Source organism: Glandiceps talaboti, chromosome 21 (genome assembly GCF_964340395.1).
Source record: "Glandiceps talaboti chromosome 21, keGlaTala1.1, whole genome shotgun sequence".
NCBI lineage: Eukaryota > Metazoa > Hemichordata > Enteropneusta > Spengelidae > Glandiceps > Glandiceps talaboti.
Window position 1 is genome coordinate 6,979,031 of NC_135569.1, and position 23,619 is coordinate 7,002,649.

Sequence of the window (23,619 nt, forward strand, 5' to 3'; positions counted from 1 at the left end):
CCTTTAGATGCAGGGAAATGTAAAAGGATACTAGATATGGAATAACAAGTTCTCTTTGTTTTCCTGATAGTTATGACCTGTATGTTATAATACTTAAATTACTGAATATGAAGAAATCGACGAGTCACATTAAATATCCGATATATCGGATTTGATGTTGTGAATTGCAAATAATATTGCCTCGTTATATCTTTGGAAGAAATGTCTGTTTGTCGATATATTCAAGTTGGAATATTGCCAGTGACAATCTTGTGGTTCCAAAAAAAAGCGGATTTTGATTATACTTCTACAATGTGTGTTGAATAACAGTGATATTCAGCTGAATACAACATAACGTCATACAAAGAGGAAAACGTTTACACATACATAAGCCTTCTAAAAATCCGCTACACTGATACAAGGCAACATCTAATAGGGAACTTGCAATCCAGACTGAGCATCCTCAGACGCAAAGGACTATGGGATTATCTGTGGTTTGTCATAATACCTAATATGGGGCTACTGATAAATTAAACCTCCCACAATGGTCAGGGTAACTATGAATTGATTATCTGTGGTTACAAACAATGTATCAACATTGTTTACAATACTAATTGATTAGTATTTATTATCAAATTTCCCACGGTGCAAGATTCAACATGGCGGGTTTGCAAGTTCCCAGTTCTTGTATAGAATAGTTCTTGTTATCCACTACACTGGTACAAGGCAATATCTAATTCTTGTATAGAATAGTTCTTGTAATCCACTACACTGATACAAGGCAACATCTAATTCTTGTATAGAATAGTTATCTTAATCCAATAAAATGATACAAGGTCCCATCTAATTGTTGTACACAATAGGATAACTATTACTGTAGAACAAGTGAACATGTACATGTAAAGTGACGCGTTGTCTACATGTGATGAACCTAGCTTGATTTTTATGTATATTGTTTGTATTTTCGTTTGAATTCTAACCTGCAGTGAATATTCCTGATCTCTAATGGTATGTTATTCCAAAGTTTTGATCTTCCGTAGCTGTAATGTGTAGTGGGAAATAATGCTTTCTAATCTATGTATAAGAGTAATCAGCATTACAACAGACGAGGAATTTTTTAAGTCATCTTAGTACAGAATGACAAAATGGACACTCTTCTCTAAGATGCAGTATCTGTGTTACCACCGCTAACAATTCTTTCAAAAAACGTATATCAAGATTAATTTTCATCTGAAAAATCCAATGTTAATTTCATTGCTGAAATGGCAACGGATCTCTTTGAAAAAAGGTTTGCATCCCACGTGTCAGTCATACTGTTACATTGACGCCTTGTATGGAAAGCTATTTCACTCAACATGTCAGGTGTAATGTACGGTAATGGCACACTATGCTGTTACAGGTCAGACTTGCATGACATCTTGGGACCACAAATGCATTATCATGCAATGATATATCATTGTCACGATTGTTACTATGATTATAGGGTCAGTGTACTTAGATTTTAAAGTCAATGCTCGTCAATCTAAAAACCTTACAATATAATCTTAATATCCATGGCGAATTTCACTTCTAATACAGAAAAAGGTACAAAGTTAGAACATTTTATACGAACACATTATAAATAAAACATGCCAACTTTATTTTGCCATGGTTGATTATAATGCTTACACTGTACTACACCACAGACAAGGAAGAACATTTCTAACCTCAAAGGATAAAACAACTTCAATATCACAATTATTGCAAACCTGTTTGTGTTTAACGTTCAGTTTAAAAAAAAGAAAAGAAAATAGGTTAGCTGTTATTCACGAACGACAAATACCTTTTAGCGATTCCTTCCCTATTTAGACATATATGTTGGTAATAATTGTGATATTTAATATCATGGATAAAATATAGATAGAGGACTATAAATTCATAGGTGTTAGCAAAGCCTAAAGAATGAATTTATTATTTAATGTTTCATCCTTCAGATAAATATGATATATATCAATGATAAAATGTATCTAATATTTACTATATAAACCGACAGTGAAAGTTACACATTTCCCTGGGGATGGTGGATGCAATACCAGAGACTCTGTTGGAGCCAAGACAGAATGTTTAAACTGCATTTCACATATTGGGCATCTGCATGTATGAAGCATTTCCCTGTGGATTTCGCAGCTTTTAATAGTCCCAAGACTTGGAATTTAGCATCAGTAAAGATTGGTCATACAGATAAATACAGAAAACCATTATCAGACAATTAGGCTTTGGATATATTTTGTTTCTGACATTTGAACCTACGGTAACTATATCAATGAATAATCGCGATTGCCCCTGACCAAGACCTTCATATATAGAATTACCATTACCTTTTAAAATAAGTTAATCAATATGGTGATACTGCCAAGGTCATTGGAAAAGTCACTGGTAGCAATGAAAGGTAAATGCATAGCATAATGTATCTCTCAGCTAAGTATAGTAGCCTGAAACAATTTAAGGGCTAGAGTCCACAATGTTGTATGACCTACTATGGAAATAGAAAACTAATGTGGTATAATTTGTAATATATTTTGTGTGTCGACAAATATAATACTGAGTTCAATTTTGTATTATAACCTTGGTTTAGGTACACAAAATGACGTCAGTCAGAGACCAAATATTTTGTATGATCAACAACCGGAAATTTTATCCTTCGAATTAGGAAACAAATTAATTCGCTTGTTTTCCCCGGGTGTTAACACAGTAGTCGGCGGCCATATTGAATTCTAAAATGGGTCATTTTGATCTCCATTAAAAATGTATGGTTATCTTACATTTGTTCCTTGATTTGATGTGAAAATGAGTTTGAGTTTACTTGAACAAAGTGATAGAAGAAGTTTAAAAAGTTTATTTCTGAGTTGTATTTCTATATTAAGGATCATCTTCTAGGCTACAATTTTAAATACATAAAATATCCTTATCCATTTCTAACATTTCAAATAAAACAGCCTGGGATGGTCGAAGGATGTTGACAGAGCAATTCTACTTTTGAATTTATCACAATATTTGTTCTTAGAATATATTTAAATTAAGAGAATTGTTAACCTAGAAATGGTACAATTCCATAAACCATCGCTTATTGAGATTCATATGCTGACATATGTAAGCTTATATCCCAGTAGTAAATACAGTATTCGCAATTAAATTATTGAAATCCTGGAAAAGTAATATTTTTGACCAGCATTATTCCCTGTGAATACATAAATCTCTAATATTATTTAGGTAAGGTCATTTAAACGAAAATGAATTATTGCGGGATTTGGTTTGTGGGTGGACAATACGCTCCAGTGGAGCAGAACATTGTTTTTTTGATAAACCTACTGACATCATTATCCTTAAAATACCTATGATTTATGAATTCTATTTAACTTATTGTAATTTTATACAGATTATATATGTAACATATCCCATAATGTTTGCCTTAGCTATAAACAATTATCGTGATAACGTTGGTAAGAACATAGGAACTATTTTATATTAAAACGTTGGTCTATTTTGCACAACTGGGTCAATTCAAGGATAGTGTCACAAGGGACATTTTATTATATTTTGTATATTAAAATTCATGATCGTAATTTTATGTTCCTGGATTCATATAGGAGATTAAATCGATTACAAAGCTGTCTGGAAATTTAATGAGGCAATATTTCCCCATCCTTTTGGCACCACTGGTTAGTCCCTTTTTGGCAGGAGCCCAAGAGAAATCTTTCACTGCAGTCACGAAGTCTTGTATATGTAAATGATAATAAGATTTACATGAATCACGACATTTTTCAAAGAAAAGAAATTGGTTATCCGCGCATTCGCCCATGTACAGCCGTAACTCTGATTACTTTCAAACATAGTATAGAATATATGACGTCATGTTGTTTCATGACACTATAAAATTTGACAGAATGGGAGCGATATTTGTGGTAAAGAGCAAAACGCAATGGTGGCCATATTTGGTATAGAAATCTTCTTTTTGTACAATAGCTCAGACGCCATAAGACATAGAGACTAAATTCAAGTGTCTATAACTATATTGATGTATAACAATTACATTTATGCTTTATATTTGACCTTCACCTTGAATGTTAGGGATAATATATATTTGGGATTAAAACAAATACTAATACATTGTCAATATTCAAGTGTCTATCCGTATATTATCAGCTGGTTTAGGTTTTCCGTTGTTCACTTATTTTGGAAGTCAGATTATTGGTTTGAATTTTGTAATTTTGATCGTATAATGCTTGCTTTGTACCGTATGAGGCAAAACACACTCACTCACTCACTCACTCACTCACCCACCCACCCACCCACCCACCCACTCACTCACTCACTCACTCACTCACTCACTCACTCACTCACTCACTCACTCAATCGCTCGCTCGCTCACTCACTCACTCACTCACTCACTCACTCACTCACTCACTCACTCACTCACTCACTCGCTCGCTCACTGAATGTATTAGCCAGTCAATCAATCAATTTACAAAGTGCCAGTACCCTATACCAGGTAAAGTTCATAGGTGCTGTACAGTTATATATTGAAAGCTTTCACGAATAAGTATGATCTAAGGTTCTTCCTGACGACATTAACTATGAGTATATGTTGGAGCTCTAGTGAAAATGTGTTCCAAGACGCGAGAAAGCACAGCCATGCCACACTAATCATACCTCAAACCTTAAGCGACTAAATATTAGCCATTAACCAGTTCATATCTATAATCACCTTGTAGAAGTAGAAAAGAACACATTACTAACCATAGAATAAGTTTATTACTATCATAATTTATATCTTAACTGCTATTGCTGTAGGCTTTATTGTAAATTACCACATTGAGCATCGGAAATGGGGCCATTAATATTTGTTACTAATATCTTTTTATATCATAAATAATTATCATTTAGCGCTATAGTTCTACCAATGTGTGAGCAACAGCCTCATGTATTGTAAGAAACCACAATAAACTCTTGTACTTTAGGGGAACTAAAATATTGAATCATGCACAAGCCAAGATATTGTATTTGAACAGAAAATCTGGATTACATATCCTTGTCATTCCACGTCACGGCAACCTGTGTCTACGTCACTGGCTCTGTGGTGCCCGAAATCTGAGTCAAAACGTTTCAAGTCGTCATTTAATTTTCCTGATTTTTCATGAATTAGGCTTGAGTAGGTACAATTGTATTATTCCTTAATATTTTTCTTCATTCAACAGGGAAATATTCGTGGCCCAAAGCTTTTTTTCACTACTCGTCTAGCGACTCGTAGTGGCAAGGTCCCTTAGGTCACTCGTATTGGCCTTGGCTGAAAGAGGGAAATATTGGGAATATTATCTAAGTTCTTGTGGTACTTAATACGGACGCAAATTTAAAGGTCACTACCCAATGACAGACCTCAAACCTGGGATTCAGGTATAATATATACACGATTTAATAATTTAGTATACTTGTACGAGGATGTCGATCGGAGGAGTCTGATACTATGCAATCAACTGTAAAAACAACACTAGAAGAAGAGTGATAATACCATAAAATAGGCATGCATCACCACATACTCCACAAGTCTATCAGATCTGCCAAATCGAACTCAAGGAACAAGCTAATGGGTTCTTAATTATCACGTGATTAGTTATGCTGTATTATTCGAACATTAGTAAAACAAATCAGGCCTAGCATTAAGCTTATACAGTAACTGTACTGAACTTAAACAATAATATCTTAACACTTCTCAAATTCTGTTTGCTTGTCAATATGATAACCAACGAAATAGATGGCATAAATGTAGAAGGAGCACAAAGATGATTTATATTCCCAATTTTCATAGAACCTAACATAATTTGTGTATGTTGGTGTTATGTCACAACATACTTTGCAGACAAATACTCCTCTTGTTCAAATTGACATTCTAGGCTGCAATACACACCGATGACGTCATCAACTAATCATGCAGTGTTATACTTCAATATAGACCACGTCGAAATATGTGTTCTTTATTCAGCGTCAACAAAAGTGCACTAGATATTGCGTGATTCAGTTGAATACTCTGAAATGTTGTGACAAAGCCCAAGATAAATACCATAATAGAATTCGCATGTAAAAACAGTTGAAATCTTTAACAATTGCGGGTTCTATACATATTTGGCATGCCGTGTACTAGATATTGCGTGATTTAGATGAAATCTGTGAAATGTTGAGACAAAGAGTCCCAAGATACCATATAGACCTAACAGTATTAAAACAATGCTGAAACTGTAACAATCGCGGGTGCCATTTATCAATGACATGCCGTGTACTGTATATTGCGTGCTTTAGATGAAAAGTCTCTCCCTAGGCCCTGCAGAAATGTTGTGACAAAGAACCCGAGATACAATGTAGATGTAACTGGTAAAATATTTGAAAATTGTAACAATTGCGGGTTTCATTCATTTCTCCGGGCATGCAGTGTGTTAGATATTGCGTGATTTGATTGAAAGTCTGTCTGGGTATAACTTTTGAGACAACGAACACAAGGTACCATATAGACATAACACGAAAAACAACTGAAAATTGTAACAATTGCAGGTTGGATTCATCTCTTGCATGCAGCATGCTAGACATTGCGTGATTTAGTTGAAAAGTCTCTCTGGGTCTATCTTTGTGACAGCGAACACAAGATATTATAGACTTAACATGTTAAACAGTAAACAAACGTTACAATCGACACCCCTTTAGCATTTATTTACGTGTACAGCTACCAATATTTATGTTCAAAACACTTAACATCCGTTTTTATTTTCCTAAGAAAATGTAGGTAATAATGGGTTATCCTTGCACCAGACGGTACCTAACAGTTTTGTAACAAATTAATTTCTTTAATCAAAATGTACAAATAACGCTGTTGAAATTGGCAGTTTATGATGATTTGTTAAAAACAGGAACTGTATTTTAGATAACTAATACTTAAAGAGAAACGCTTCTCCACAAAAGAGTTATTTCCATTAACCGAATATTCGTGACTATTTATCTAAAGGGAGTAAGACCTGAGGTTCTAGGACAAACGCCCCCCGGACAAACGCCCCCGAACCAACGCCCCCGGACAAATGCCCCCCGGACAACGCCCCCGTAGGACAAATGCCCCCCGGACAAACGCCCCCGATAGAAATGTTGTTGCCTACGAATAGAGATCAAAAATATCTAGATTTTGGGAAGTATACTTAAATTATGGTTTTATCACGTTTATTGTATAGTGAATGAATAGACACAAGATGTTCAAAAAATGTTGAATTTGACCAAATAGGGGCATCATTTGGTTTGATCAACTTTATTATATTATAACCAAAAGCGTATAATTCATACTTATAAAGTCGCTAATGTGACCAAGAAAGGCGCATTTGGTGCGGCTTACTTAAAATACGGTCTTTATCACTTGTATAATATTATTGATGAATGGACTGAAGCTGACCGGGAAGATGTTTAATTCGACCAAGAAATGTGTGATTTCGTTGTGTGTACTTATGTTAAAAAATGACTTAACTCAAACACAGTCACTGTTATATACATACACTTTTTATTTCGGGCATTAGAGTGAAATTGTGACGACAGTGAGCAAACTACGTAGGTTTAGGTTAGGATGGATATTGTTGAGCTGGGGCATTTGTCCGGGAAGGGTTTTGTTTGTTCTGTTACCGACCTGAGGAGTCATGAATATTCAGTGCGCATCTAACACATATGTATGTCTGCTAAGTCCCACAAGACAATGGTGTGTGAGAACAATGAAGGTGGAAAAGAGTTTCAATTTGGTGTTTCTTGGCAATCATGCCAAAATCATGATGTGAAATCAGGAAATGACTCTCCAGAGCCCAAAGTTTATGAAAATAACTTTACGTCCTTGCGTTCCCCTTAAAGTAGAAATGTGAATGACTGCAGTTATTAGTCGTATTTTATGGTGTAGTGTCCGGTTTAACAGATCTCTAATCATAATAATGGTGTGGTCATAAAGGTACGTTTGTTTCATTTTGACTTTGACATGCACTTATGTTATTCCAAATATACTGACAAATGTTGAATCATGTCTACCAAACAATATAGCTCTCATCGAGAATTCAAATAGGACTTGAAACTGACACCATGACTTAATTTAGCCTGGGGTGGAAGATCAGTAAATTCGAAATATAATATGAGGCTCAGTTGCAAAGGCTCAGTTGTAAAGGTTCTTTTTGCGAATGTAATCACTTCCTTAACACTGTGTTAACGCGAATATGTTCATACATAGGACTAAGTGGGCAATGTGCACTTACAACTTGCTCAATGACTTGATTTCACCATAAGGGCGTCAGTGACAGACTGTGTTATTTTAATGTAGCCTTGTCATGAATCTGTAATTACTATGTTGGGGTTCAGACATACGTGTGAGCGTCCTGGAATATGAAACGAAGGATGCTAAAACTTGAATAACGTCTCTAGACATAAAATGTAGGAACTATTGTCTTGACATCTATGTGAACTATTGTAAGAAAATCATTTCTTTAAAGTGGCCATATGGCATATGGATGAGGATTGGGGATTTTTAATTTATACAATTTTATCATGGCTTCCTTTTTCAAAAATCAACATATGCCAAGTCCTTGTTTGTAATTTAATAAAAGGTTGATAAATGTGTAAAGAGTTTGTTATTTGACGTATAACACACTTTTTAATAGCTTTTTCCAATGTTTGAGTTACAAACACAGACATTGTATGTTGTTTCACGTTGATGTTTGAAGTAGGAAGCCATGATAAAATTGTTCAATAAATATATACCCAATCCTCATCCCCACAAGGTGTTTAAACAAGCAACATCATGTCTGAACCCAATTACAAATTCACGACAGCCTTGTCAGATATGTCTAATTACTGTCTTCATCCTTAGACTGTTAAGTTTTAGTTGGAGTTGAAAAACTGTCTGGCTTTAGGACGACAGCCAGGATTAAATCGATAAATAGTATTTTAAACGAACCCTAATTGGAAAACAAATACTTTATCTGCGGCATATGTGCGATAACGACGCAAAATCGATAGTTTGTTCTTGATTAAGCTTTCAGTGCAGGAGGCATTCCTGGAGGAAAAGAGAATCAAATGAGCACTGAACCTTAAATGGGATCATAGGTCAATCACACTCCCTCGGCTCTCAGTCTTTATATTATCTTCGGATAGGAGACATCTACTGTTAATCACTCGATTGCGCACTGAAATGGCTATATTATGTACTAGCAGTTCAGCTTTTCACGCTCATCAAGTATATACACTTCATTGGGCTTGAGCTATCAGATGAGCATCCCAGATCACGGACAAACTGGAACTCCAACACTTCCAGATTTACTACAAAAATATATAAACGAAAATCGCGAGGAATGACTAAGACATGATTAAAACTTTTCCACGGGAAGATTATCCCGTGACCTCTTTTTCAATATCACATCGAAATAAAAAAGTAGCTTTTGCCTTTGATTATCCATCTAAAGTCTCATGGGAACCATGGAAATAGTGACAGCAGATGTTGGCACACCATAAGACCCTATAACGATCTACTGAGAGCAATCTACCAAAGCCCCTAGCTTAGAGTAACAAGAAATATCAAAGAAGAGGTAGTCGTGAGATATAGCAGCGATATCTTCTGTTTATGGATATGAATAAAAATAGACACACACAGTTTTTATGCATATTAAACATACTGAAATTTTGCTATTTAAGAACGCTCCCTAAATCAATATGCACAAAAAACGTTGAACGTTGGAGAGAAGTGTTTTCTCACTATAAACATTTAGTAATAAGATATCAAATACCAAAGGCGTGTGATGCTTCAAGAAATCTCCATTATGCTTTAGTTTTCGAGTTACGGAATATATCTAGGGATTTCCATGGCAAAGCCAATGTAGTGGGTGAACGTCGACGTTAATGGTCACACTATCGATGAAGGCTATATTACCATTCAGTGAACTCTGCTTGTGTCATGTAGTACTTCTAACGACCACTAAGGATCACTGTTCTCGGTGTTAATAACTTCAACAACGAATAAAACTAGTGGAAATGAGTTTAAACCGAAAGTAGTTATGTAGTAAAATAAAGTACATTTATGATTAATTGCCCTCATTAAAATTATTAGCTGGTACGTGTACAGAACTGAAAGGTATGTGTAAACAACGTCGAATCTGAATACGTCACGATTACATGATATTTCCTGAAGGAAGTTCATAATAAAATGCAATAAATACCGCACATATAAATCTACGTTCTTCTAAATCGACCCATGAGTATCCTTATTCAAATTCATTTTTTGCTCCTTTGTGTACAAATATTTATAAATAACTATGCATTGAAAAGGATACATTCCATTCAAATGTATATTAATTATGTAGGACACGTTGAAACATGCTTGAACCCGTGTGAACTTTGAATGACAAAAGTAACTAGAAGATTTGCATATGACGCCAATCGTGATTAACATATAAGCAGTGTTGAAAATTTGTCATAAAATACGACGCTGTCACTGTATAAACATTAAAATCAGCTTCAGAGAAAGCACAAGCGCTGTTGAAATCACCCATGGGAAATTTCTTTGAAAGAACTCCACAACTGAGAAAATTAAACTGTCTTATCAAAACATAGCAGGCTTCTCGCCCTTTATGTCATTTGCACGTATCGGACATAGTGCTATTGTCATCACGATATGATACATGTTAAGAGTTACAGATTGATTAGTCATGATCAGTTATTTGTCAAAGTAGACTACATGCTCATAGCCCACTCGAGGTTTCCGTTTAATTAGAGCGTTACCGAATGTCACTTTTTCGTAATATACAAGTCTCTCCAAGGAACATGGCAGATAGCGTTGACATGACGGTAGGACGATATCCAACCAGTCATCATCACAAGTACTCAAGTGTGTCCATTTCAAAGGGAATTCTCTTATATTCTAGACAATGAAATACATCCATGGTGGTACTTGTCATATGCACTTTTGATAACATTACAAACCAAATGGATGAGCGATGTATATTAATTTTTATACTTTTCAGATCCACAAACAGATTTGAATATTTAAATTTAGATAGCAGCAGAAAGGTCATAATGAGTTTAAACATGACGTGAACATCATACTAAGTGACGACTGTAGACGGCAGTGAAGTAGAAAACAGGAAACGAACTGAAGGGATTTGAGAGAAGCGAATTTCCTTTGATTGAGTAGTTCATTTTAATTTCTATGGTAATCCCCTTTTCGGTTATAAGCATGGTATGGACTTTAACAGACAGTGGTTATATTAGATGAATTAGTTGAAATGCTATTATTTTGCCATTTACGTTGATTGGTATACTTGTCCACATGTACAAGAATAAAGAGGTTTTAAAAGAAAATACACTGTCTGACTTCATTTCTATTCCTAGGGTATATTCTAGGATTGCAGAAAGTGTCGAATATGAAAATACATTTCACCATCTGCACCTTTGGCTAAGCAATACACTTTGTAGTGAATATGTGCCATTAGATATAAAAAAAACAAGATTTACGGTGAATCAGTGCATTTGGCTAAACCATAGACTTTTTAATAAATTTGTGCCGTTTGCTGAATCACAAACTTTACAGTGAATATGGCCTTTGATACCAAATATCTTCTTTTTTTATTGAAAACATGCAGAATTCAGTCGATAGCTGCGAGCATTTATAATTGGAAATAATTCATTTGTAGCAAGTTGTGCAAGGCGATGTACGTAGTACGTACGTATGTATGTATGTATGTATGTATGTATGTATGTATGTATGTATGTATGCATGTATGTATGTATGTATGTATGTATGTATGTATGTATGTATGCATGCATGTATGTATGTATGTATGTATGTATGTATGTATGTATGTATGTATGTATGATGTATGTATGTATCATGTCGACAAGTGTCAAAATGACACGATACACAAGCATTAAGTTGGTCTGGCCAAATAGAAGTGAACTTTTGGCTTACTAATAGAAATGACCTTGACTGTTTTCAAACATTGCTATATCACCAAATCACTTGCTCTCATTACTCTACTAGTTGGGTCATCGTGACTCAGTAAACATAACTATAGAAGAAGTTGAGTACAAAAAGGACAAGGGTATAATGTCATGATGATCCTCGCTGCCCATTAAAGTTCTACACAATATCTTGTTTTACGATAACATTGCTACTAAAAAAAGACAATTTTACACAGAAGACTAATGCATTTGTCGGTATAAGTACATATCATCACATTGGCAATAACAATTCTGTCTACCATTCCTAAACAATACCTGCAGGGCTGAAGATAGCCAGGTTTACTTGAAAATACAACTAACTCACTACATATAAAAGGTAGAATGAAGATGAATAAATTAATTCTGATTCTGATTCTGATTCTGATAGAATGCATTATTAGTATCAGGCTATTTGCTCCTTTTGAAATCGATAGGAACATATTGGGAGTGCCTGGTATTGGTTATGACTTAGGCCATAATACCATTAACTGGCGATCATCTTCGCAACCGGCTGGTAGTTTTGCTGGTATTGATGGATCCCCCTGTGACCTTTAATACCGTCGACACTACTATTGGTTTGACTTGCATGGTTTACTAGTTAAGACAAGCCGTATACTTTGTTAGTATCTTTTATAGCATATTGGATAATAACAGAAAGAATGAAGATTACAAGTACATGGGCTTAAACAAAGCATCCATTGAATTTTACATCAGTAATGCTTTTTCGTTCTCTTTGAACTTTTGTTGGACTATAAACAATTTACTGTGTCATCAGAAGGCATTAAATCAAATTGCACAAGTGTTGTCTTATGGGAATGATTGGTATCGAATGCATGTATATTTATAGCCAACTAAACAAATTGAACTACACATGAAATTTGATTGAAGTAATATTATTTGAGTGTTTTTGTGAAGACTTGACCAACCGCCAATTCCATCAAAAATCACCGAAATTGCATTTATCGCACGCACACACACACACACACACACACACACGCGCGCGCGCTCCCCCCCCCCCCCCAACACACACGAAAACCAACTACAACTGATTGTAACATTGTTACCACTGGTCTTTAAAGTCTGTAGTATATATTTCAACTTTGTTAAGTTGCATTTATACTTGAATTCAGCAGAGGATTTTGTGGTAGGAGTGGGGTTCATTTTATTTTTATTTGAATGAATGGACATGTCTTACGAGGTGTCATTACGTAGTTTACAAAATGAAAATACGTATGCGACACACTTACTTTTAGTGATGTCGGATACAATTGAATGTAAAGTCCAAGATTAAAGTAACTATGCGTGCAAGGAGTCACTTTACAGTAGCTGACAGACAGGACTACCGTATAACTAGCGCTATACATCATAAACAAACTCATAATCCCCGCCTTTATTTTCAGTTTGCACCAAGCTCAATCAGTATCGAGTTAAATATTCGCAAGATGTAGACGTTTAACCTTTCCACCTCTCTGAAATTAGCCGTGATGAAGTGTCTTCAATTATGCACACGCGGGAGACGATCAAATAACTATCCAGCAGAAAATACTAAAGAGCATGCCTGGTTAATTCGATCGCCATATAGGTGACTATTTAATCAATGTTATTACGTTCCGTAAAATCTAGTTTATCACGGAAATGTGAGAACAAAACTAAGACATTATCTGACAAATGGTGTATTTAAGACATTGTTGTCATACACACGTAACTGTTAAGTAGTATATGTGTAGTTTGCACTCGCAATAGTCATAAGTAGAACAGTATGTTAGTTGGGGTTTACAACTTGTAATGGTAACAAACTTCAAATTGCTTGGGAAACTGCTATAAATCTAATAACTCCTGGAATGTCCACATGTATAGAATTCTTCAATACCATATTGGCATACATTTTCATAATTGAGGTTACCCTGCCCTTTGCCAATCTAAAGTTAATTATTGTTCGCCATACTTATTAATGTTAACCTTTGTAAGTCATTTGTTCGCCATACTTATTAATGTTAACATTTGTAAGTCATTTGTAAATCAATGGGAGGTCTACACACAGTCTATCAGATGTATTAAGTGTCTCTTCTAAATATCATTTTAATCAACAGCTTGACCAAAAACATATGTCTACCCTTCAAATGCAAGTGTGATACCTACGAGCGGTATAAGAACAGAGTATCCGTTGTAAATAGTTGGCGAGTTTGAACATTTTGCCAGACTAGATCTATCTATCTATCTATCTATCTATCTATCTATCTATCTATCTATCTATCTATCTATCTATCTGTCTGTCTGTCTGTCTGTCTGTCTGTCTGTCTGTCTGTCTGTCTGTCTGTCTGTCTACCTACCTACCCACCCACCCACCCACCCACCTATCTATCTATCTATCTATCTATCTATCTATCTATCTATCTATCTATCTATCTATCTATCTATCTATCTATCTATCTATCTATCTATCTATCTATCTATCTATCTATCTATCTATCTATCTATCTATCTATCTATCTATCTATCTATCTACCTACCTACCTATCTATCTATCTTTCTATCTATCTAAATTAAAGGATGGTATTATGTGTCTCTCAGTGTGTATACTGTAATTATCCGAGAAGAGCTCTTTTAGCATAGCATCTCATAGAGGAAAAACATATGGTATTCCATTATATTATATTACATTGCATTGCATTGCATTACATTACATTACATTACATTACATTACATTACATTACATTACATTACATTACATTACATCGAAAGTGTTAATTTTCACGTGTTATGTACAGGTGAAGGCACACAATGATCGGTAGCTTAAATAGAATATTACTGCCTAGGCGCATCAAATAACGAACACTCGATTTCCTGGTTGACACCATAACTTCCGCTCAACGTGTTTCATGCATTACTATAGACACACGTGAAAATAAATCGACCTTTTTGTTCTAGTTTGACCCTCTAGCATTAGGTAAAATGCTATTGCAGGCACCGAGAATTGTAAATGTAATACAGTAAACCTAGGTGCAAGCTTACGAGTTGGCCAAATGACTCCCAAAACAAGCAGTCTGTGATTTAGTGCGACTTGATTGCACCAAATAATCTTTATGAAGGCGTAAAGATTAAAGTCTAACAGTACTGTGAAAGAATGTGGTTGAAATAAATGAAAGGGCTGAGTAATTTGATAGAAATATTTCAGCCATGACAAACTAATCCATAGGGTAGGAGAAATTCTGCGATGCATGATTGAGGAATAACCATAAATTAGTTGGCCGCTGAGACATGATAAAAAAGAAAATAAGAAAAATTCCTGTGAACGGTTGTAATTGAAAAAACATAGCTTGACTTTATTAAAATACATCCCCTAATAATGTAACATTGCCATAAAAGTGAGAAGGGGAAATGTTGTAATTATTGTAACTTACTCATTTTTCTGCTGTGAGTTCACATAATAGTCATCAAGTTCTTAAACATGCAAACTTGTAACTGATATACGTCTGTTTTGAAGATAGGTAGCTTTGGGTCCTAGGGGTTGAGGTGATACAACAGGACTAGAGAATGGCAATTTATTCATTGGTTAATACTAGAAGAAGATAGTAGAAGAAATACACTACTGTCCATGCATCTTATAGTTGAAAGTTAGTTTTACTGGTGTATTTCAACGTGGCGTCATAGTGCATTTGCAGACATACTTAAATCGATTAAGATGGCGATTTGAGATACGTATGACACGATGACAAACTGCCACATAGAATAGAAACTTAGATTTCTATTTTTTCTACACTGAAGCAGACTAATATCTAACCCAAAACTCCCATTTAACGGTTCGCGCCTCGAAATGTGTCTTTACAAACATGAACCAGACGGAAGTTGAATGCCTTCCGCCAGGACGTATATAAGCATTTCATAAATTTTAGAGTCTTGTTTTAAGAGAAGGCGAGTACCGTTTTCTTTTTTAATGTTCCCTCACCAAAGATTAAAAAGTACCACAATGGACATTGTTAACATTTTCGGTGAATGGTCTATCAGGCAGAGATGTTAGAACCATATTTAGTTTTAGGATGGCAAAATTTGTGTATGAAGAAGCATTTGAATTAAAGAAAGAAGAAGACACACGAATTTGTAATATCTAAGCTTTCTTTTATATTCAATGGCTGGTTAAGTATAGAGAGAGAGAGAGAGAGAGAGAGAGAGAGAGAGAGAGAGAGAGAGAGAGAGAGAGAGAGAGAGAGAGAGAGAGAGAGAGAGAGAGAGAGAGAGAGAGAGAGAGAGAGGGGGGGGGACGACGTCTTAATCGGAAATATAAATAAGGCAGATATGGTGTCAAACCATATTGTAAAAACTGCAACAAATACATTTATTACACCATGTGTTTTTATTTTTAGTTTATTCAATTCTTCCTGTATACATGTACTTCAGTTTATCGCCAATTATCACTGTTATGACGGTCTGATGTGCCATGTTTTCTAACTCCTAAACATATCCTCTTTTATAGTATTGATCGTTGAAAAACACTCAAAACTCCTATGTGTACCACACTAAGATTAACGGCGATGTGCGGCACATCGCAAAACGAATACTTGTCAAAAGTGTCGTAAATTCTGTGTGATTAGTTGGAAAGTAGGAGTTAATTATTGAGTCACCGTGGCTGTAAACCTCAACTTTGAAACTTTATTGCTCAGAATTTAAATGGCATTTCGAATATGGACACTTTTAAATGTCCCTGACTCGCGTTGTTGGCTATACATTTCCCACCTTCCCATGAAATGCCTAAACCAGTAGATTAAATGCTCATTCATATTGTTTGTACTCTAGTAATATAAACTTTGCCCTCCTACGAATTGATATGTCCCTTTTGATATCTTCAGGAAATAGTTTTCAACAGAAAAAAATACCCATTTTAATAAATGATTGTTTGTATCTGCTAGTGAATATTGGCATGTCATAAGCTTATGCTGTACGTGATTGCAAAATATCGCTTACTTTAGTAAAGTCTCCTGTTGTAGAATTTAATCAGTTCAGAGGAATGGTGTGTTAAAGTGTCTTTTTAATTGAAATTTAACGTGGTATACGAACACAACTTATTGTCGAAGTTGGTGTTTTATAACAGACAGAATTATTGGTCCTTGGAGATTTACAAATTCACACGGACAAAACCCGTTTTAGATCTTTTCCTTAATCTCATTTGGGAGGAAAGATCATTGCATTTATTTAAAGCAAGGATCGAATGTAGTCTAATTTTGATGTTGGGTATCTCATCCATTCACACTTTATTGTTGATAAACAGTGTACAATTAGCAGTATACTGACGTCACTGTTAATAACATCAAAGTTGCTATTCAAAATATAAATTATCCATTTTTCCCATCAAAGTAGTGATTTAAAATTCATTATCATTTAAAGTTTCAGTTTTTCATTTAAAGCTTCAAATACAAAGTCAATATGTGATCATTTTGGGATTAGATATTTGATAAAGTAGCAACACTTATCTAAGAAATGTGAAGCGTTCATAAGTTAGTTCGGGTCACATGATAGTCCATACTGCACTATTAAATAATGTCTCTTACATGAAGGGCAACTTTAAACTATATTATATTCCACTGAACTGAAACTACTAGTTATTTTGAACTATTTCCATTGTAATCAATCGTAAGATATCTTGAATTTGTACTTTATTTCCTGGTAAACAAAATTCCATTTGTTTAACCTTCTTCTCTTTTTGCAAATTCTTCCAATGTATTAGCTATTTATATAATAACGGCACTGTATCTGTAAAAAAAATTCATGTACTTGCAATACAATATAACAAGTACATTACATATAGAAGAGACAGACACAAAAAATTAAAGTACAACAAGAAACCCGCATTACAAATTATTCCATTATTGTAGATTACTGCAGTATTCAACAATGTGCTGTGCTGTATGTATTCATTTGTATATAGATATTTGATTGACTGAAATGTGACACATGAGATGCCAAGTATGCGCCTGGTACTTCTCAATTGAACTTGCCAAAGGGATTTACTTTTCCGGTTGACAGAACTCTGTAGATGAAACACAAGTATTCAGAATAAGTCCTTCGATGCTTGTAGACTGGAAGAACAAATGTGAACGTGATATGTGATAATTTGATAAGTTTGACAAGTATGAATTATACATGGGTATTGATTGAAGAAAGGCCTGATGTCGAGAGTTGTTTTGAATAATGCATATATAGTTGCTACTATCGTAACACCATTAACACTGTGATGGTCTGAATGTATACATGATAATAATTATACAGAAAGTCCTTTCATGCCGTTTAAATACTACATGTGTTAACATTGCAGAACACCTAGGATTTGTGTAGAACAAGTTGCTACAAGATTTGTTCCAACTGGCACATGCTTACACACACACACACACACACACACACACACACACACACACACACACATATATATATATATATATATATATATATATATATATATATATATATATATATATATATATATATGAAGAAGTATATTATCTTTAATACACAACACAATGTTGCTGAAGTCTAATTGTTATAATGCGCACATATATACGATAGATACTTTCTTTACGTAACACGCAAATATACTATACATTGGACTCACCAGTTTCTGTAGAAGTATCTACGGAAATTTGATTTCACAAAACATATATATCTCAGGTAAAAATTCTTAAAGACTACTTCGGGTTTTTTTTTGTTTATTATTATAACTGTCAAGACTACTTGACAGCCTACGTTTATACCAGACAATGATAATGAAGCAATTCCTGATGAAATTGTAATTGGTGGTAAACATGTTTACAGAAAAGAGCAATATGTTTAGCTCAAACAGTCATGGCGCTGATGCAGTTTTGAAAATAGAAAACGTGTTATCGACTTTGTGACCTTTGATATACTTACTTTGATAGTTATCTTACGTCATTACGTCTCCTATACATTTACTCTCCTTGATGGCGTGCACATATGTTGACACACGTAACGAGTCGACGATTTCATGTTTTGGTAACCAGATCAATATTTAAAAAACCGTGAAGGACGAATGAAAATTGTATAAACAGTATTGGAAATTTTGGATGACTTGAAATGTTGTCTCGAGCGTATTTATCTCAGGGTATAGCATTTCGGTAGGGACACCACATCATGACAGAGATGGAGAGCTTTGTTCTTAACAAAAAACAACATTTATACCTGGTTATTTTACCTGCATCTAGAACATACATGCATATAAAGTCAATTATTGACATTTTTGTTCTTGTGGACAAATATTTAGTTGATTTAAATTTGTTGTACCTGTTGGCCAACTTTTTGTTGTTGAAATTTTTGTACTTGTGGGCCAACTTTTGTTGTTTACATTTTTGCTCTTGATGGCCATTTTTGTAAATAGAAATTGCTGTACTTGCGGGCCAATATTTATTTGTTGATATTTTTGCACTTGTGTGCATAGAAATGTCTCAACTATCTGTATTATTGAATGTTGGTTATATCGAAATCCCCCTGTTTGATTTGATTTGGTGCTGGGAACGATTAATCTATGTGACAGAATAGGTCAATCACGTGGGCTTCGATGTATCAATACAATAGTAAAAATAACAAGAAGGAAAATCTGTCTGGTGTTTACAGTAGCACATTATTTGAGCACTTTTTGACTTCTACCGGCAATATTGCGTCCCTCAGGAATGTGGTGCGATGTCTCTGGTGATACCTGCCGTCACGGTACATTAATCTGGCGCCGTGACTACAATGATGAGACTGTCGACTAAAGCACAGAGTCATTGATAAACCATTACGCCCGTTTACTTTTACTTCTCCCTATGACGTTTAATTCCATGAAATCACGACATTCCACTCTTGATTCCAAGATCAGGTTGACTTAAGATGTAAGTTGTCCTTCGAGAATGCTTGTCTCAACTCTTATGTCAGATTTCTTTTTTGCAAAACTCACAGAACACACTCAGCCATACAAACCTGCCACATGCGCCATAAAGTTACTGCAAAGATCATGATTAATTTTCTATATTCCTCTGAGTCTGGAAATATCGTTCTGATCATATTCTTTCCTAAAGACCCTACCCATGGAATATTGAAACGCTCATTTCGATAGTGCAAAGAATATACTACTGTATTTTCGGATCTAAAGATACACTTGTAACGAGTTTATGCTGATAACGAAAATATAACGAAATTTCTTATCGAAAGGAAGTGCGAGTGTTTTTACCAAACGTGTCAATGTCTTAGTTCTTTTGTATGTCCAAAAAGGCCTCTGTATTTTTGCCATGTTACATCCACAGCATTTAAGATTGACAATGAAAACAAAACGAATTTTCGTTTCAAAACGAAATGTTAGTGTTGTCGGCATACGTCTTAAATGTCTGGAGTCTTTAATTTGTTCAAACGACGTCTAAATTATACCCTTATTCTATTCACAGCATGTGACCTAATTTCACGTGGAGTTGCCACGATAATCGGACCTACGACTTCTACAGACGTGAAAGCTGTGTACCCCATAGCCGAGGGACTGCACATCCCGCACTTTGCACCATTCGCAACGGACCCAACACTATCCCAGAACCCAAGCACGTACCGTTACTTATTCAAAATGAGTGCCCCAGACAGTATACAAAGCAAAGCTCTCATTGACATCATAGATAACTATCACTGGTCCAGAATGGCTATCCTAACATCAATGACTGATTACGGTGAGTATGGCTTTTAGCCCTGAATTTTGAGTATTTGTGTTGGACCAATTTCACATATCATAATTGAACCAACTCTGTCATCATCAACATAGTGCACTTCTAAAAGCAATTTGAAACGCCAATTAGCTGAAGAATGCAATACTTAACACAATGTCAACGATAACATTATCGGGAATTTACATGTCTACTTTTGTGAATTACTGTTATTGCGTACTTAAGGAGAATAAACCTAAGGTTCAGATACCCTACCTATACTTCACACACACGTTTCATAACTCACAAAATGTAGCAGTGGAAATCACTCAAACTATATGAATAACACAAAAGTTAAAACTTCCTCTGATCAATGTCAGGATCCAAAATGGCCGATACCTTCTGTGTGAACGGCTGCAATAAGGGACTGGACAAAACTCACAGGTGATGTTGTTCAGATTGTCAGTGCAGGAAAAATACTGTTTCTCCCCGAAACTTTGTAAAACAATTACTGATCCCCCATCTTTCATTGGAATATCCGTGATCAAACATATCGTTGCACAAAAAAGTGTTTCTCCCCCAAACAAAAAAAATCAAACAAAAAACACGGACCCCCATCACCTGTAATCTATGTCCAGTCCCTTAGTAAGGTTAATAATAAGCTTACTAATATTTAATTTCAAAGTCAGAGAATAAATTCCTACATTTGTTCATTTTATTATTCAAAATGGTCGCCAAAGTCTACATTCCTGGGTACAGGGAAATAGTCAGTATCAATTTACTCACAGAGAAATCAAACATTCGTAATTAGTCATTAATAAGTTATTTCCATATGGCCAAAAGGGGTTATCCTACAAGTTGTAGAATGTAATCTTCGTCCTCAAAACTGAAGAGAGAATTCCAAGTACTGTTTCAAGGGTATTGTTCAAAAATCACTTGGTAAATAATATGAAATCTTTATGTATTTTGATTTCATGTTCACGTAAATCTCTCCCTGAGGTTTATCTTTCCGGAAAAGACGACCGCTCGTTACTTTTTTTATTCGTCAACAGAGAGTTTTTAGTCCCTCTAGTTTATGGTGTAATCAATCAATTCCGTCTAAACATGTTATGACTTTATGGGTAATAAGATTGAATTCTCTGGAAAATACTGTCCGGTACTCCATGGAATTCCGTTGTTATGAGTCGTGCATGAGACTATTTGCATTTTCATTTCACGAAGTTTTAACTAAATTAGTATGTTTCTGACTTCTGAACTTTAGTTTGCAACAAACCAATTTTGTACAACATGATTGATTTAGCAGTGCGCACGCTTATCTTCAAAGGAAGACATGATATGGGACTCCGTGGATTTTGTGTCATTACATAAAACTATTTTGCAATAATATTTCATGTTGCTTTAATAATGTTAACCACAAGAGATAGATTTTGTATTCAGCTATTGCGTTCTATATATATAATATTCCACTGATTCAATATCAGGAAAGTTTAATAGTTATTAATCCCTTGATTGCATCAGGGACTATTTTTACTTTCAACCGATCACAATAACATCGGCGAATAAGAGTAATCAGTGACACATTGCGGCCATCAAATTACAAGGCCGAATAAGAATTTAAGTGTACACGAGATGTATACTAAATAATGATATCTATGTTCTTACAGGAATTAATGGCCTCCAAGAACTGCAGAGAATAGCTATCCAGAAAAATTGGGTAATATCTCATGTTGGTAGATTTCTACCTACCGAGAAACCATCCAATGTTAAAGCTAAAAAAGAACTTGTGATGATAAGAAACAAAGGAGTTCGAGTCATCATTCTTAATTGTTTAGCTTCATATGCAAGACATGTAATAAGACAGGCAGCAGGGCTTGGTATGACTCAAACGGGATGGGCCTGGATTATCACGGATGGCATAACGGCACTGGTGAGTTTCATCCTTAATTTGCTTTTTTTTTGCTTTTGATAGTGAAATAAGAGGACCATACATCACAATCTAACATTTTCCAGAGGTCAACAGTTGACAACTCAAATAATCCCTGTCTACTTTATAAATAGTTTAAAATGTGGTCACGAAATGTTTTATGACAATGTATGTCTGTTTATCTATTTGTGTGTGTGTCTGTGTGTGTGTCTGTGTGTGTATGCGCTCGCGCGTACTTGTGCCCTGTTTCTCAAGTAACTATTCATTCACGATCGGAGATCTTCCAAATAAAACTGTGTGGTATTTTCAACGTTGGCATAGAAAACATTGTTATCTAGCTTTAATGTTTAAAAAACAGTAATTCTTTAAACTGACATTTTGTTAATATTACAAAGATACAGAGTACTAAAGTTAACTCTACAAACTTAACATTAAAAATTGGGTTAACACCTACAGACATGTTTTATGAAGTCAACAACTTTCTTCTAATTGCAGGAAGGACTGTACGAAGATTGCAGTGAAATACCTCCCCACCTAATAGGTCTTATCGGAACAAGACCGACGGTTGGACAGGGCACATTGTACGCCGATTTCATCGACTCCTGGCGAAACAACTCCACTGCTCCTGCCAACAAGGCATTCGAGGTCAATCCATATTGTAGCGATCAATTAAATGTACGCACCCCTTGCCTTTCCTTCCTTGCAGTAATACATTATGTGAATTTTGTTCTGTTTATGGTCGTGTGGACGAGTTATATATATATATATATATATATATATATATATATATATATATATATATATATATATATATATATATATATATATATATATATATATATATATATATTTAATTCAAAAGAATAAGGATGTAATAAGTTGTTACTCAGAGTTTCACGCTTCGAGCTATATATTGCGTAACAAGATGGTCGGACAAAACTATTCCTTAGGGGGGTTATTTTTTGAGTATTCTAGTATGCTTAGCATGTGTTGCAGTATGCTGCGAATCGCTCGGCGCATTCA

At 35.0% G+C, this 23,619-nt stretch overlaps 1 protein-coding gene across 2 annotated transcripts in view; it reads left to right on the plus strand.

The window, feature by feature from the left end:
• The window catches only part of LOC144451518 (glutamate receptor ionotropic, kainate 2-like), an 84,025-nt gene that overhangs the window by 47,714 nt on the left and 12,692 nt on the right, over positions 1 to 23,619 (plus strand). For both annotated transcript variants that reach the window (XM_078142387.1, XM_078142389.1), the window contains exons 5-7: positions 20,430 to 20,699; positions 22,337 to 22,599; positions 23,092 to 23,271. In XM_078142387.1, the coding sequence (XP_077998513.1) occupies positions 20,430 to 20,699; positions 22,337 to 22,599; positions 23,092 to 23,271 (713 nt within the window). The remainder of the gene's footprint in view (positions 1 to 20,429; positions 20,700 to 22,336; positions 22,600 to 23,091; positions 23,272 to 23,619) is intronic.